The sequence below is a fragment of the Colletotrichum godetiae genome (genome assembly GCF_030913485.1).
Source record: "Colletotrichum godetiae strain CBS 193.32 chromosome Unknown BDP55scaffold_34, whole genome shotgun sequence".
NCBI classification, from domain to species: Eukaryota; Fungi; Ascomycota; class Sordariomycetes; order Glomerellales; family Glomerellaceae; genus Colletotrichum; species Colletotrichum godetiae.
In genome coordinates, this window is record NW_026851282.1 from 301,104 (window position 1) to 314,409 (window position 13,306).

General features: G+C 52.0%; 2 protein-coding genes across 2 annotated transcripts; one reads left to right on the forward strand and one right to left on the reverse strand.

Moving 5' to 3' along the window:
- Positions 1 to 1,681: 1,681 nt before the first annotated feature.
- BDP55DRAFT_236739 (calcium-translocating P-type ATPase) lies at positions 1,682 to 6,585 on the forward strand. The gene is made up of 3 exons (XM_060566184.1): positions 1,682 to 2,046; positions 2,125 to 5,466; positions 5,523 to 6,585. Exons 1-3 carry the CDS (start codon positions 1,991 to 1,993, stop codon positions 6,307 to 6,309), a joined length of 4,185 nt encoding a protein of 1,394 aa, XP_060426988.1. The 5' UTR covers positions 1,682 to 1,990; the 3' UTR covers positions 6,310 to 6,585.
- Positions 6,586 to 8,888: 2,303 nt separating this feature from the next.
- Positions 8,889 to 10,609, reverse strand: BDP55DRAFT_730989 (Sir2 family protein; the record flags this gene model as incomplete). The annotated part of the gene is made up of 2 exons (XM_060579767.1): positions 8,889 to 10,213; positions 10,357 to 10,609. 2 exons carry the CDS (start codon positions 10,607 to 10,609, stop codon positions 8,889 to 8,891), a joined length of 1,578 nt encoding a protein of 525 aa, XP_060426989.1.
- Positions 10,610 to 13,306: the final 2,697 nt, after the last annotated feature.

Sequence of the window (13,306 nt, forward strand, 5' to 3'; positions counted from 1 at the left end):
CGGGCACCAGACTCATGGCTAGATGATTGGTGGGGCTTTGTACGATGAGTGCCTACGGAGTACGCAATATTCGTATGGGTCGCTCGTAAGACTCGGTGCCGCAGCGGCGAAGAAACACGACGTCGAAACAAGTGAACCAGATGCGTGCGTGTATGCAGCTGCAATCGAAAGAAGCAGAAACATGGAAACGCTCCTGTCAAAGTTGAGGTGGTGCCGGCGGTGGACTTGTGGAGCGTGAGGTATCCGTTGGATTTGATAAGAGCGACTACGAAGTAATTACTCCATAGATGTTAGGTATCCAGTTGGCAGTCGTCGTGTTGTCATCCTGATTCATGGCCTGTTCCAAGCAAAACACCCTTGGCCAATAAGTCCACCTGGTTACGCATGATATATAGCCAAGGTAGCAGTGGTAACCGCCTAGATGTTTGGAGTATGTGTAGTAAGTTGAGGAATGAGGTTTGGCGAGCTGTAGAGTCAGCAGAAGCAAACCGTATTCAATGTCTGGGGAACGGAGGATCGGGATATTCGAAATCTAGGCGGTTCGGCTGGCGTCATTTGATCGAATGTGAACTTCTCAAGGGGCCCAACCCATGAAAAAAGCAAAAGATGGTCTGTTCTGATGGAATGAATGTGAAGGACTCGGCTGGAAAGGGCGTCACTCACTCACACTGGCAGTGCCAGGATGTAGGTATTGGTAAGGTAGGCAGCATACGAGAGAGAAGGGTCTAGTGTAATAAGGGATGGAAGAAAAAAAAAGGTACCTTTGGCCTTGGCAACGTACCGTGTGAAATGGCAAGTTGCCCCACACGGGGCCGGAGTGGATCTTCCCACCCTTTGGGTGATGAGGAGAGGGCGAGGCAGGCATTACGGAGTAGATGTAGCTGGGAGTAGCCTTAGGTGGCAGATAGTGGTGAATACCTACTAGGTGGCAGCAGGTGATACATGGGATGTACGGCGTTGATGAGCTTCTTTCTCCTGACAAGCTACCTACTGGGACCCCTTCCAGCAACGACGGGCGGACTAAGCCGCAAACGGAGTAGCAGCGCTCCCAGTACAAAGTGCACCGGCTCACCCCTGTACGGACCTTCTCTCCGTCCAATAAGGTGTACTTCTTTGCACTGCCTCCTTCTTGGCACCACATGTGGGAGATCCAAACTCTCACTCACCTTTTCTAGACCATGGCATGGCACAACCGCCGCCTCTCCCACTCGTCCTCGATATGCCCTTCCAGAGGAGACTGTGACAAGGGGCAAAACCTCCTCATTCATCCCGTCCTGTCGTGTCGACCTGGATTTCATTCTTTTGCCCCCAAGGTCCCTCTTTCCCCCAGGCCGTACGGATACATCACTACCAAGACAGCCAGCCACCTAGACGCCGGCTTGTCTCAAAGCTCTTCTTACTCCAGTCTTGGCTCCGAGTAGGCGCTTTGGATTTGGATTTGGATTTGGTTTGATTGAAACGGACTTCAACGTCCCATCTTCCTCCCATCGCATCACTCCCTCGCCTTTCCTCTTTTCTCTGCTTGCCTGGCTGCCCATTCCTTTGCATCCCGCAATGTAGAGTGAGACAAAGGGAACATTAGCCAACTCATCCTTTCCCTTACCAAAATCACTTCTATCCATCTTGGGACGTCGTGTATTCATACACTCGCCGATATCCACTGCCGAGACCAACGACCACGGATACCTTCATCGATATCACACCACAACACGCGCCTTTACGCTCCGCATAATACAACCACAACACGCGCCCCAAAATCAACCTAGTCTACAATATCGACGACAGGTTTTCGCTGTTATATCTTCAAAAAAAAAATAGTTTTACCTCCTCAGGTCATTGTCGCTCCTTTCGCCGCCCGGCTGCCTCCTTCCTTTACCGGCACAGCCTCACGCTACCACTTCTTTCGTCCACACTGGCGGCCTCCATCAGCCTCGCTTTACCGTCACACGGCGCCGCACCAAGGCGGCAGTGTTGAGCTTGATCGGGAATCATGGATCCGAATTCTACCCCAGAAGATGGCCCTGCGCCGCAACGGAGAAATCGAGCGTACGTTTGCGGTCCACGGCATCTGTTTGCCTTCTAGTAAATAGTTGGAGGATATAGAACTGACTGATTCCTTCATAGCCCGACCATTACCATAGATCCGTCTGCCACCGGCGCCGACACCACAAATCCTGCACCAGCCATGGCTCAGGAGACTCAGCAAGACGCGTCCAACTCAACTGGATCGCCCAAAGATGAGCCAGTCAGCCCGACGACCGTACCGGAAGGTGCTGGTGCTCCGTGGTCAGCTTCTCAAGAGAAACCACCGAAACCGAAGCTTCGCGCCGACACCTCGTTCGACGCCAAGGACAGCAGCAGGCCCCAAAGCCCGCACAATGTGTCCAGTCCTGTTGCGACATTGAGAGGCAACGACCGTGCCTTCCTGGCTGTTCCCAGCAACTTGCGCTCCCGGCAGAACTCTATCGATTCCGACGACATGTCTTCCCAGGGCGAGACTATTGCTGTACTGAGTCAGTCAACCGAAAAGACAGTGAAGCCCAGCCCCATGTCCAACGAGAAGATTATGAACGACGACAGCGCCCTGCGTCCAGACAAGGGCAGCGAAGGAGACTTTATTGCGGAGAACAACCCTTTTGCCTTTACGCCTGGCCAGTTGAATAAGATGTTCAACCCGAAAAGCCTGGGCGCATACTACGCTCTCGGAGGACTAACTGGCATTGCCAAGGGTCTTCGCAGTGATCGTAAGGCCGGATTGAGCTTGGATGAGGTCCACCTGGATGGTCAAGTCTCTTTCAACGAGGCAACGGCTCACATTCACTCATCTGGGGATCTCAAGGAGAGCGAAACCCCAACGGCCCCCGCGAGACAAAACACTGGTCACCATGCTAAGCATGACGACGGCGGCTTTTCCGACCGCAAGCGCGTTTTCAAGGATAACCGGATCCCTGAGAAGAAGGGCAAGACTCTTCTTCAGCTAATGTGGATCACATACCAAGACAAGGTTCTCATGCTTCTGACAGCTGCCGCGGTAGTTTCACTCGCTATCGGCATCTACCAGACAGTGGGCTTGCCGCACGCTCCCGGTGAACCAAAGGTCGAATGGGTTGAAGGTGTTGCTATTGTGGTCGCCATCGCCATCGTTGTTATCGTGGGATCCCTCAACGATTACAGCAAAGAGAGGCAATTCGCAAAGTTGAACAAGAGAAAGAAGGATCGCAACGTCAAAGTAGTCCGCTCGGGAAAGACTATTGAACTGTCAGTACACGATATTTTGGCCGGAGACGTTATCCACCTTGAGCCGGGTGATCTGATTCCCGTCGACGGAATCTTGATTGAGGGCTTCAATGTCAAGTGTGACGAGTCTCAAGCTACGGGAGAATCGGACATCATCAAGAAACGGAATGGCGAGGAAGTGTTTACGGCTATCCAGAACGGCGATGACCCCAAGAAGCTGGATCCCTTCATTCAATCTGGTGCCAGAATCATGGAAGGCGTTGGTACTTTCATGGTTACGTCGACCGGCATCCACTCTTCTTTCGGCAAGACTCTCATGGCTTTGGACGAGGACCCCGAGGTTACACCCTTACAGTCGAAGCTCAATATCATTGCCGAATACATCGCCAAGCTCGGAGGTGCTGCAGGTCTACTGCTCTTCATCGTTTTGTTCATCGAATTCCTCGTCAAGCTCCCCAAGCAACCACCTTCCGTTACCTCAGCTCAAAAGGGACAGGATTTTATTAACATCGTCATTACTGTTGTTACTATTATCGTCGTCGCAGTCCCCGAAGGACTTCCCCTGGCCGTCACGCTCGCCCTATCGTTTGCCACGAGACGTATGCTGAAGGATCAAAACCTCGTCAGGCATCTCAAGGCTTGTGAGGTTATGGGAAATGCCAACACTATTTGCTCCGACAAGACCGGTACCCTCACACAAAACAAGATGCAGGTGGTTGCTGGCACTATTGGTACTACTCATCGATTTGGCGGATTGCGCCCCTCCGGCTCCAACGATGGCGACGATTCCGCTCTCGATGCGTCTGCTGACATATCCGTTGCGGAATTCGCCAAGATGCTCAGTGCACCGGTCAAGGAAATCCTCGTCAACTCGATCTCGCTCAACTCTACGGCCTTTGAAGGAGAGGTTGACGGCGAGAAGACATACGTTGGATCGAAAACAGAGACTGCGCTGCTTCTCTTGGCGCGTGATTACTTTGGCATGGGTCCTGTCGCTGAGGAACGCGAGAACGCAAAGATTCTTCAACTCGTCCCCTTCGATTCTGGTCGCAAGTGTATGGGAATCGTCGTTCAGCTCCCAGGAGGTGGTGCCCGAGTGTACGTAAAGGGTGCATCCGAGATTGTCCTCGGAAAGTGCAACCAGATTTTCCGTGACCCTTCTCAGGATGCCACACTCGTCCAGATGACCGAGGCCAACTTCCAGACGATCAACACTCTCATCAACACCTACGCTTCCCGATCACTCCGAACCATTGGCATCGCCTACAGGGACTTCGAACAGTGGCCCCCTCGCAATGTCCGCCGCGGTGATGGAGGCGAAGTCGACTTTGACTTCATGTTCCGAACTATGGCCTTCATTGGTATGGTTGGCATTCAGGACCCCTTGCGCGAGGGAGTTCCCGAGGCTGTTAGGCTGTGCCAAAAGGCGGGCGTGATGGTTCGCATGGTCACCGGAGACAACAAGCTTACGGCTGAAGCTATCGCCAAGGAATGTGGTATCCTGCAACCTAATGGACTTGTCATGGAGGGTCCTGAGTTCCGCAACCTCACCAAGTCCGAGCAAGAGGCCATTATCCCGCGCCTCTGCGTTCTCGCCCGCTCTAGCCCTGAGGACAAGCGCATTTTGGTGAAGCGCCTCAAGGCAAAGGGAGACATTGTCGCTGTGACCGGCGACGGAACCAATGACGCCCCTGCGCTCAAGACAGCCGATGTTGGCTTTTCCATGGGAATTGCGGGTACTGAGGTTGCGAAGGAAGCCTCTTCGATTATTCTTATGGACGACAACTTCAACTCTATTGTCAAGGCTCTGAAGTGGGGTCGTGCTGTCAACGATGCCGTCAAACGATTCCTCCAGTTTCAGCTTACGGTTAACGTTACCGCCGTCATTCTCACGTTCGTTACTGCTGTGAGCAGTACTTCAGTCCTCACTGCTGTGCAACTGCTTTGGGTTAACTTGATCATGGACACGCTCGCAGCCCTTGCCCTCGCCACGGACCCTCCCCAGGATAGTGTTCTTGACAGAAAGCCTGAAAGACGCAATGCCTCGATCATCACCACCACGATGTGGAAGATGATTCTCGGACAGGCTGTGTACCAACTCGCAATTACCTTCATGCTTTTCTATGGAAAGGAAACCGTTGTTCCTGGTCCGGAGCACATCCCTGATGATCAGATCGCCACCTTGGTATTCAACACCTTTGTGTGGATGCAGATCTTCAACCAGTGGAAGTAAGTGTAAACCCTCTCTTCGTCATATCGAACCTGAAAAACTAACAACTTCGCAGCAACCGTCGCTTGGACAACAACTTCAACATCTTTGAGGGCATGACAAAGAACTTGTTCTTCGTTGGCATCAGCGCCATTATGATTGGCGGACAGATTCTCATTATTTTCTTTGGCGGAGCCGCATTCCAGATCGCCGACGAGGGGCAAACCGGGACTCAGTGGGCTATGGCCATTATTCTCGGCTTGATCTCGATTCCGTTTGGCGTTGTCATCCGCCTCATCCCTGACGCTCTGATTGAGCGTCTCATCCCCGATTATCTCAAACGCCGTGCCAAGGACTCTGTTCCGGGCCTCACAGTCTCAGACGAGGAGCAATTCGAGATGTACCCAGAGCCACTGTCGGATGTCCGCGATGAATTGGCGTTCATCAAGCGCATGAAGGGTGGACGCTTGAACAACCTCAAGTTCGCAGTACAGCACCCTCGCGAAACCTTTGCCCGCTCGCGCAGCCCGTCACACTCGCGAAGCAACTCTATCAAGTCACCCTCTACACCAACACGAGAGGATAGCTTCGGCTCACTTGCCGCAACACCCGAGTCCCGCAAGCGCTCTCGCAGCTCGCGCAGCCGCTCTAACTCGGCCCTCGGTGCTCCTACCGTCATGGCGGGCATCGTGGCTGCTGGCATTGCCGCCAACTGGCAGCCGGCTGACCGGAGACGTCGGGATAGCGACGACTCTGACAACAATGTTAGGAGAGGGGTCTCTCGAGAGAACTCGATCAGAGAAGAACCCCGGGAGGAAACCACAAACGAGAAGGCCGGAGATGAGAAGACGGCCAAGCAATGAGGAGTACATTAACTGTTGCCCGGTACTGGCAACATCACTTACATATGGTCACGTGGAGTTTGTGAGCGAAAACAAAAATTTCAGAGCGCGCAATGTATTTGTACGAGTATTTGATTCTCTTGCGCGGGGTTGTGCGACAACCGGTCATACCGTCTTGAGGAGGCTCTGGCCCCTCTCTTTTTTGCTTTCACATTATTACTGGACCGATGGCCGACTCGCAGACCGGATAGGATACGTCATGGCAAACGCCTGAACATATTGACAAGAACTCATAATCAGTAAAAAATATTCTTAACGACCTGACTTGACCACATTCTTGATTCTCCGTCCATGATACAAGGGAAGTGATGAGCGAGTACCAGAGTTGTAAATGAAATAACCAGGACAGTAAACAAAACGGAAATACTTGGCAACTCCTGTAGATAATGATGTAATGATCGAGATGGTAGCTGAGGGAACAACCCTTGAGGGGTGAAGTCATCTCATTGTCGACAGCATTTTTTCACCACCCACGATAGTAATCAGTCGAGGCCTCATCAAGCAGACCTCTCATGGTTGAATCTCGCCGTATTGAATCATTTACCCCGTCACCATGGGACATGGAAGGTAAGTTACTCACGCGCTGGGAAATCCGAATGCCTGGACTCTGACTTTATGCCATCATAGTACACCAAGAAACGAGCTATCAAAGGAGCCCTCCTCTGATGCCGGGCAATAGCAAAAACCCCGATTCAGATATTGGAAAAGCACTGCTGCCGGTAAAAGAGATGTTTGGGAAGACTTGGTTGGTGGCGGTGTCACTGATTCCGGTATCCCTTCAACTGCTAGATGGCGTCACTACGTCCGTCTTCAGTCTTGTCTTTAATTCTTGCTCCATTTTGAGATTGTTCACAGGCGGGTATAAGGGACATGGAGTCGGGTTATCAAGAGGCAAGTTCGAGGTGTAAGCGCCGACGTTGGGAAGCACCGAATCCCCCTTTTATTTTTATTTTTTAATTACCCTCTCTGTATGGCGGTAAACCATGCCGCGCCCCGTCCCGCATAGTCTTGACGTCTGACCTCTTTTATGCTTGAATATATGGTGCTTTACCGCCATCATCGATACTTGAAAAAAGGGGTAGGTTGAACAACGCGAGATGATGAGAAAGTACGGCTCGCTCAATGCGTAGGAACGGACAGTAGGTAGTAGGGAGCCTACTAGGCAGACATAGGTAAAGCAAACAATCCACCTTGAACCCCCCCCCATCCTTGCCAAGCATCGAGTCATTCTCAGCAATTCATTCGTATAGCAGATTCGCTTCTTCAGCTGCCTTGTAAGGTATATTTTTGGGGTAGTAGTTACACACACACACACACACAAGCAGGCTGCCTGAACAGCCTTGGGTTGACCACTCGACTTTTGAGCATTTGTGGTTCGCGGGGGTTTATGCACTTTGGCGCATGTAAGACGGAGGGGGAACATGACAGTTGAGTCACCAGTGCTGCCTCATTCGATTCTCATCGGCGAGGCATCGCTAGGCCGTTATTCAAGCTCAAGCTCCTTGGGGTTAATACTTACCTTACGCCTGATAGCTTGGGTTAGGCATCATCAAAAGTGTACAAGTAGACAACTTCGATTGTGATAATTGCAATCCATTGATCAACTATCAAAAAAAAAAAGAGGACCTTCTGTCTGGTGTTTCTGTCTCTAGAGAAAATCGGACATTTGGGTGCGCGCGCGTAAAACAAAGGGAAAAGCCTCTCTAGGGCCCTCTCTCTAGGTATTCTGACAAAAAAAAAACATAAGACAAACCAGACTGTGCAAAGTCGCGAGAGCCTCAAACGCCGGTTTCCGCCACACTCTTCCTGTTCCCCCCCATTCAGCCCGCGAATTACAAGCAAACAAAAAAAAAGAGAGAAAGACAAAATGAAAAGAAAGGCTAGAATCGCAATCTGTGGTATCGGAAAAGAAAAGAAAACCTCGGGTTTGAGGTTTCAGCTTATGAACCGGTTGTTTCCCTGAAGGAAAACCATGGGGACCATTTTGGTTGCCATTTGAAGACTCAAAAAGGGTCGAAATTAGTTATGGTGGGATGGTTTGCGCAGACCGCAACTCAGGTACGGTGACCGAAGTGGTGCTGTTGTGCTGTGGAGTAATAGGGGAGCAAAAAAAACCATTTATGCCTGACGCGCAGTGTCTGGCCAAAACGGAGAAGGGGGCGACGTGGCGATAGTCCGCAGCCACAAATCCCCGAGACTGGACTGGGGCGGGCAGTCAGTGACAGAGTGTAGGTTGTGGTAACAGGCTTTTCGTTGACGCTTGCATTGCTGCTACCGGCAATAGTGCCGTTCCGTCTTATGTGATTTGGGGGGGCCTTGTGCCGTTTCGTCGAATCAGGTACCGTGTATGGGCTTTCCTTCCCCCTTCTAAACCATTGATTGACGTGTTGCCGCCTGAGGCGCTCTCAGATCTCAGATGCAAATGTCTGAGAGAGAGAGGGGGAAGGGGCATCTGTAGGTCGAGAGACAATGAGCGGACAAAAAGAAGCAAAAGTGAGCATGAGAGAGCGATGGTGACAACTGCAAGAGAAGTTTCAGTCTCAGACCGAGTCTCTCGACTTTCTAGGCTTTCTCGGTCCCTTGGTCGGTTTCGCCGTCTCGGACTCAGTCTCAGGCTTGGCGATTTGCTGCATAGGCGGCGGCGGCGGCTGCTTAGGGTTGACGACCTCAAAGACGTGTCTACTCACGCACCCGCCGTCCGGGTTCACCTTGACGACCTGGTCCTGGGGCACCATTTCGTGCTCCAGCGGCCAGCCGGCGCGGCGGCACAGCTCCGAGACAACGACGTCGCAGTCGCCCAGCAGGTCAATGTCAAAGTTGATGTGGTTGACGGCCTGGCGCGAGATGTAGATCTGGGGGATGTTGGCCGGCAGCCAGCTTACTATTTCAGATACCGGCGTCACCTTCAGACTCGTGCCGATGACGATGACGAGGTCCGCCTTGTCGCGATCGTGCTCCGTCAGACGCCTGCTGAACTCATCGGGCAGCGCCTCGCCGAAGAAGGTGATGTCGGGCTTCATGACGCCCACGCTGGGGATGTCGTACTCGCCGTCTGACGTCGAGTCGTCGGAGCTGAACCTGCGGCGCTTTCTCTCGGTGCCCGTTGAGCGCTTGCGCTTGCTGCTGCCGTTGGGGCGAAGGTTCTGGATGCAGCGTGGGCAACGCGGGATCTTGCCAGCTTTGACGTCGTCGAAGATCTCTTCGCCGTCGCACTTGAAGCGGCACTGGACGCAGGTTGCGGTTGCAAAGGAACCGTGGCACTGGATGAGCTTATCCTGAGAGATGCCTGCCTTGGCCTCAAGGTTGTCAATGTTCTGAGTGTAGTTGGTAAGCAGCTTGCCCTTCTTCTCAAGCATGGAGATGAAGGCATGAGTCGGTGTAAAGCGGTTAGTCGACGGTAGAATGTCCTTGGCAACGGTATAGAAGATGGTCGGGTCTTGCTTAAAGACGGAAATATCAAACACCTCTTGCGGGTCGTTGAGGCCCAGGTGCTCTAGTTGAGAGTAGAGACCGCCCTTTGAGCGGAAATCGGGGATGCCGAGCGAGGTAGAGATGCCGGCACCGGTGAGGACGATGATGTTCTTGCTATGCTGCAGCAGGTCCACGGCATCGTCCACCGTGTTGAAGCGGAACAACTTGGCGCGTTTAGACAACTCTCGGCTGATGGCCAGCGACAAGAGGCTGAAGTAGGCCTCATCTTCGGCACCTTCAAGGAAGGCAGGAGGCTTGAGGCCAAAGGCTGACAGTAGCTTCTTGGCCGTATAGCGCCCGGCATCGACGGTTCTTCTACAGAATTCTGCGGGACCAAGCGCTCTTAATTGGTGGCGCAGGCCCATAGCCTCGTCAGGCGTGCAGCTGTTAGGATCTTTTAGGCACGAGTTAGCATTCAAGTCGTAGAAGCGATTGGGGGTGAGTAATAAAGGGAACACGTAATCCCAGGGTATAGCAAGGGATTTGCATGCTCGCCTACATAATGAAGGAGTGAGTGAATGACTGAGATAAACGTACCATCCGAAGAGAGTTTTGCGTCGCTCATCTCAGCGATGGCATCCTCCAACAGAGAGTCGGTTTCCCATGCAGATTCTTTGGCATCCCTAACGCGTTCTTCCAGTTCCTGAAGACCGACGGCGTGCTTGATGTCATCGAGAGTTGGGTTCTCGGGGACCTCAAACTTATCCACCTTGTACGCGGCGTTTTTGTGTTTGTTGTTGCCGCGCTTCTTGACCGTGACGGCTTTTGTCGCCGCCCGTTGAGTCTTCATCTTGAGCTTCGTCTTGTTGACAACTGCTCTGTGCGGTTAGTTGGGAAGGTGCGGAGGAATGACGGTTTGTTGATGAAACCTCCCTTCGCGGAGAATAGGTGATAAGATGAAGCTTGAGAGTTGACGGAAACCCAAGCTGAGTGAAGCAGGATCAACTAGCTGGGCGTACGTGTCTGCTTGTATGGATGGGGTGCGAGACTGCCGACCACCCGACAGGTTTATTTGTGAGACAAGGCGGGTAATAGCCTGGACAAAGACTGGGCTGGTATGGGCTGGATGAAGGGGAAATGAAGAGCGACAAGAGTTGGCTGCAGAAATGCGTAAGAGAGGGAAACGACACTTGGACCTCTTTTTCTCTCTGTTCCGCTCTTACCAAACTGTCTCGTTCGAGTCCAAATAGACCGATTGACGATTTGATGCTATTTGTGCTAAGAGAAGAGAGAAAGTAAAAAGTCAGGTGTGCCCGCGGATGGGTAAGAAGATTGACAAAGTTGTAGACGGTCGGGCCTCAGGGTGTGAGAAGGAGGGTTAAAAGAAGGATGCCTTGGCTGTGAGTGAGGTTGAGTGTGGTGGCCGAGTTCCGCCTTTTTTTCGCTCGAAACTTGTCGGTTATCTCCCTGGGGTGGCGTGACGAATATGACACTGAACCCTGGTCTTTTGTTGAACAAGCAAGCAGGTAAGCAGCAGCAGATGGGATCAGTTGCAATTCTGCGTGAAAAGCGGCGGCGGCGAAGAAGCAACAAACGACGAGTCGAGTTGGTGAGACGGCGAGATTAGACGCCAAGTCAAGTGGAAGATGGAAGAAGTGGTGGGTGGACCGGAAGTTGGTTTCCCTCTGAGTCGCGTCTGATGGTAGGGAGACTGGGAGAGAGACTGAGTTGTAGAGTTGGGTTTGGGTTGGCGAGAAACCAGCCGACCGAGACTGAACGGAAGCGACGGCCTGGAATTGATGGACGGACTTGTTCAGATTGGGTACCCGGTCTCCGGATAGGATGGGAAGGGGGAAAGGGAAAAAAGTGGAAGGGGAATGTGGGAAGGAGGTTGAGCAAAAAAGGCGAGCTAACGTCGTCGTCGGTTCAGGTGTAGAGTACCTCAATGACTACTACCTTTGGTGAGAAAAAGGGTAAGGTAAGGTAAGAGGCCAGGCAGGGCAGAGATGGCAAGAGCAAGAGGGAGAGGAGAGAGGTAAGCAATCGAAAGGGAAGGAAGCTGGACTAATGAGAAAAAAATGGGCTAGCAAGTAATAGCACTTGTGTGTGGGTGTGTGTGTGTGTGTGTGTGCGTGTATTCTGCACAGAGAAGGGGATATGAGTTCCGGAGGGAGAGAAGAAAGGGAAATCACGGAAGCGGGCGAACGAGATCTGGGCCCCCCAAGAGACGATCGAGTAGGTAAATCAGTGGGTAATAAAAGGTATTCTGGTTGGAACGTGGCTTTGAGAGTGAGTGACTAGATGACTGAGTGAGCTAGCGACCGGCCGAGTTACATGTCAAAAGTAATTAAAAGACAAGAAAGTACAGATACGACGAACGGATGAGTACGACAACCTGCGCAGTCCAGCACCCAGAAAAGCAAGCCAGGTAAAAACGGGAAGCGCAATCAAAAAGGCAAAAAAGGTTGACCGGGGGGATCCGTCTTAGAAGACTAAAGGTACATGAAAGCATGGAAGCGTAGTTCAGCAATACTCAGCTGAGGCAGATGCAGACGCAGGCGCAGACGCGAGCGCAGGCGCGAATACAAATCCAATAATGCCATGCTAACTAGCCATGCCTGCTCTGTAATCCGATCCTTGTTATTCCAATGTACTGCCTTCCAAGTTCCCTACGTTTCCATCGACACGATGGAGCTGCACATTTGAATGATGGATGAGACGTAATAAACTATCAGCATAGCGCGCTGTCAAAAGTGTGTCAAGTCGGGGCAAGGTTAAGTTAGATACGTGAACTGGGCCAAGGCATCTATCTATCTCTAGCGACGAAGGTATGTGAGGAGAACCCGAACACAATGTGCCAGTCAGGCACAGACAGGTGAAATTCCACCTGGACTACTTCGAATCGCCCCTTGGATGAAATGCTCAAATACCTGTCCGAGTGAGAGCGCAGGAACAGGAAGAGAGCAAGAGAGAGTGTGTGCGGGTGTGCGTGTACAGAGTACAATTCCGTCCAACCAAATCTAGTAACCAAACACACATCCATCATCCATCGTCCATCCTCCGTCCTGAACCGCGTACCTGTCCTTCCACAAGAGAGTTTCGGAACCTGGCTCCAAATGAAACTCGGCCATCCTCTCAAATGGTCTCTCGCTTATCAGCATCGATGATAAGATTCTCTACCGGATCTGCCACGCTTGATGCCATCTCGGGTTTCCCCTCCCCTCCCCTTCGCGGCGACGTCTCTCGCTCTTGTCCTTGTTGTGATATAAAAATTACCTTGATTACCTGGGCCTAACGTCCGACCGGGGTGGTGGTAGACTGGTGACCGGGTCCAAGACACACACAAACACTCACACGTACTCCGTACACGAGTCCAAGTCTCCAATCAGATGGATCCGTCATGCTCACCGTACCTACTGTACCCGCCACCCTTCCGAATATACCTCTCTCTCCATTGATCCCATCGGTGACAATCGCTGTCATCATCTCATGGAAGAAATCGTAAAATTGCATCAACTTACGACCGTATTGACAATTCCTTAACAAT

Bases quoted from the DNA above. Each gene is read 5' to 3' on its own strand.
- BDP55DRAFT_236739 (XM_060566184.1), top strand. From the start codon at position 1,991: ATGGATCCGAATTCTACCCCAGAAGATGGCCCTGCGCCGCAACGGAGA. The intron at 2,047-2,124 runs GTACGTTTGCGG...ATTCCTTCATAG, and splicing joins CCGCAACGGAGAAATCGAGC to CCCGACCATTACCATAGATC. The intron at 5,467-5,522 runs GTAAGTGTAAAC...ACAACTTCGCAG, and splicing joins CAGATCTTCAACCAGTGGAA to CAACCGTCGCTTGGACAACA.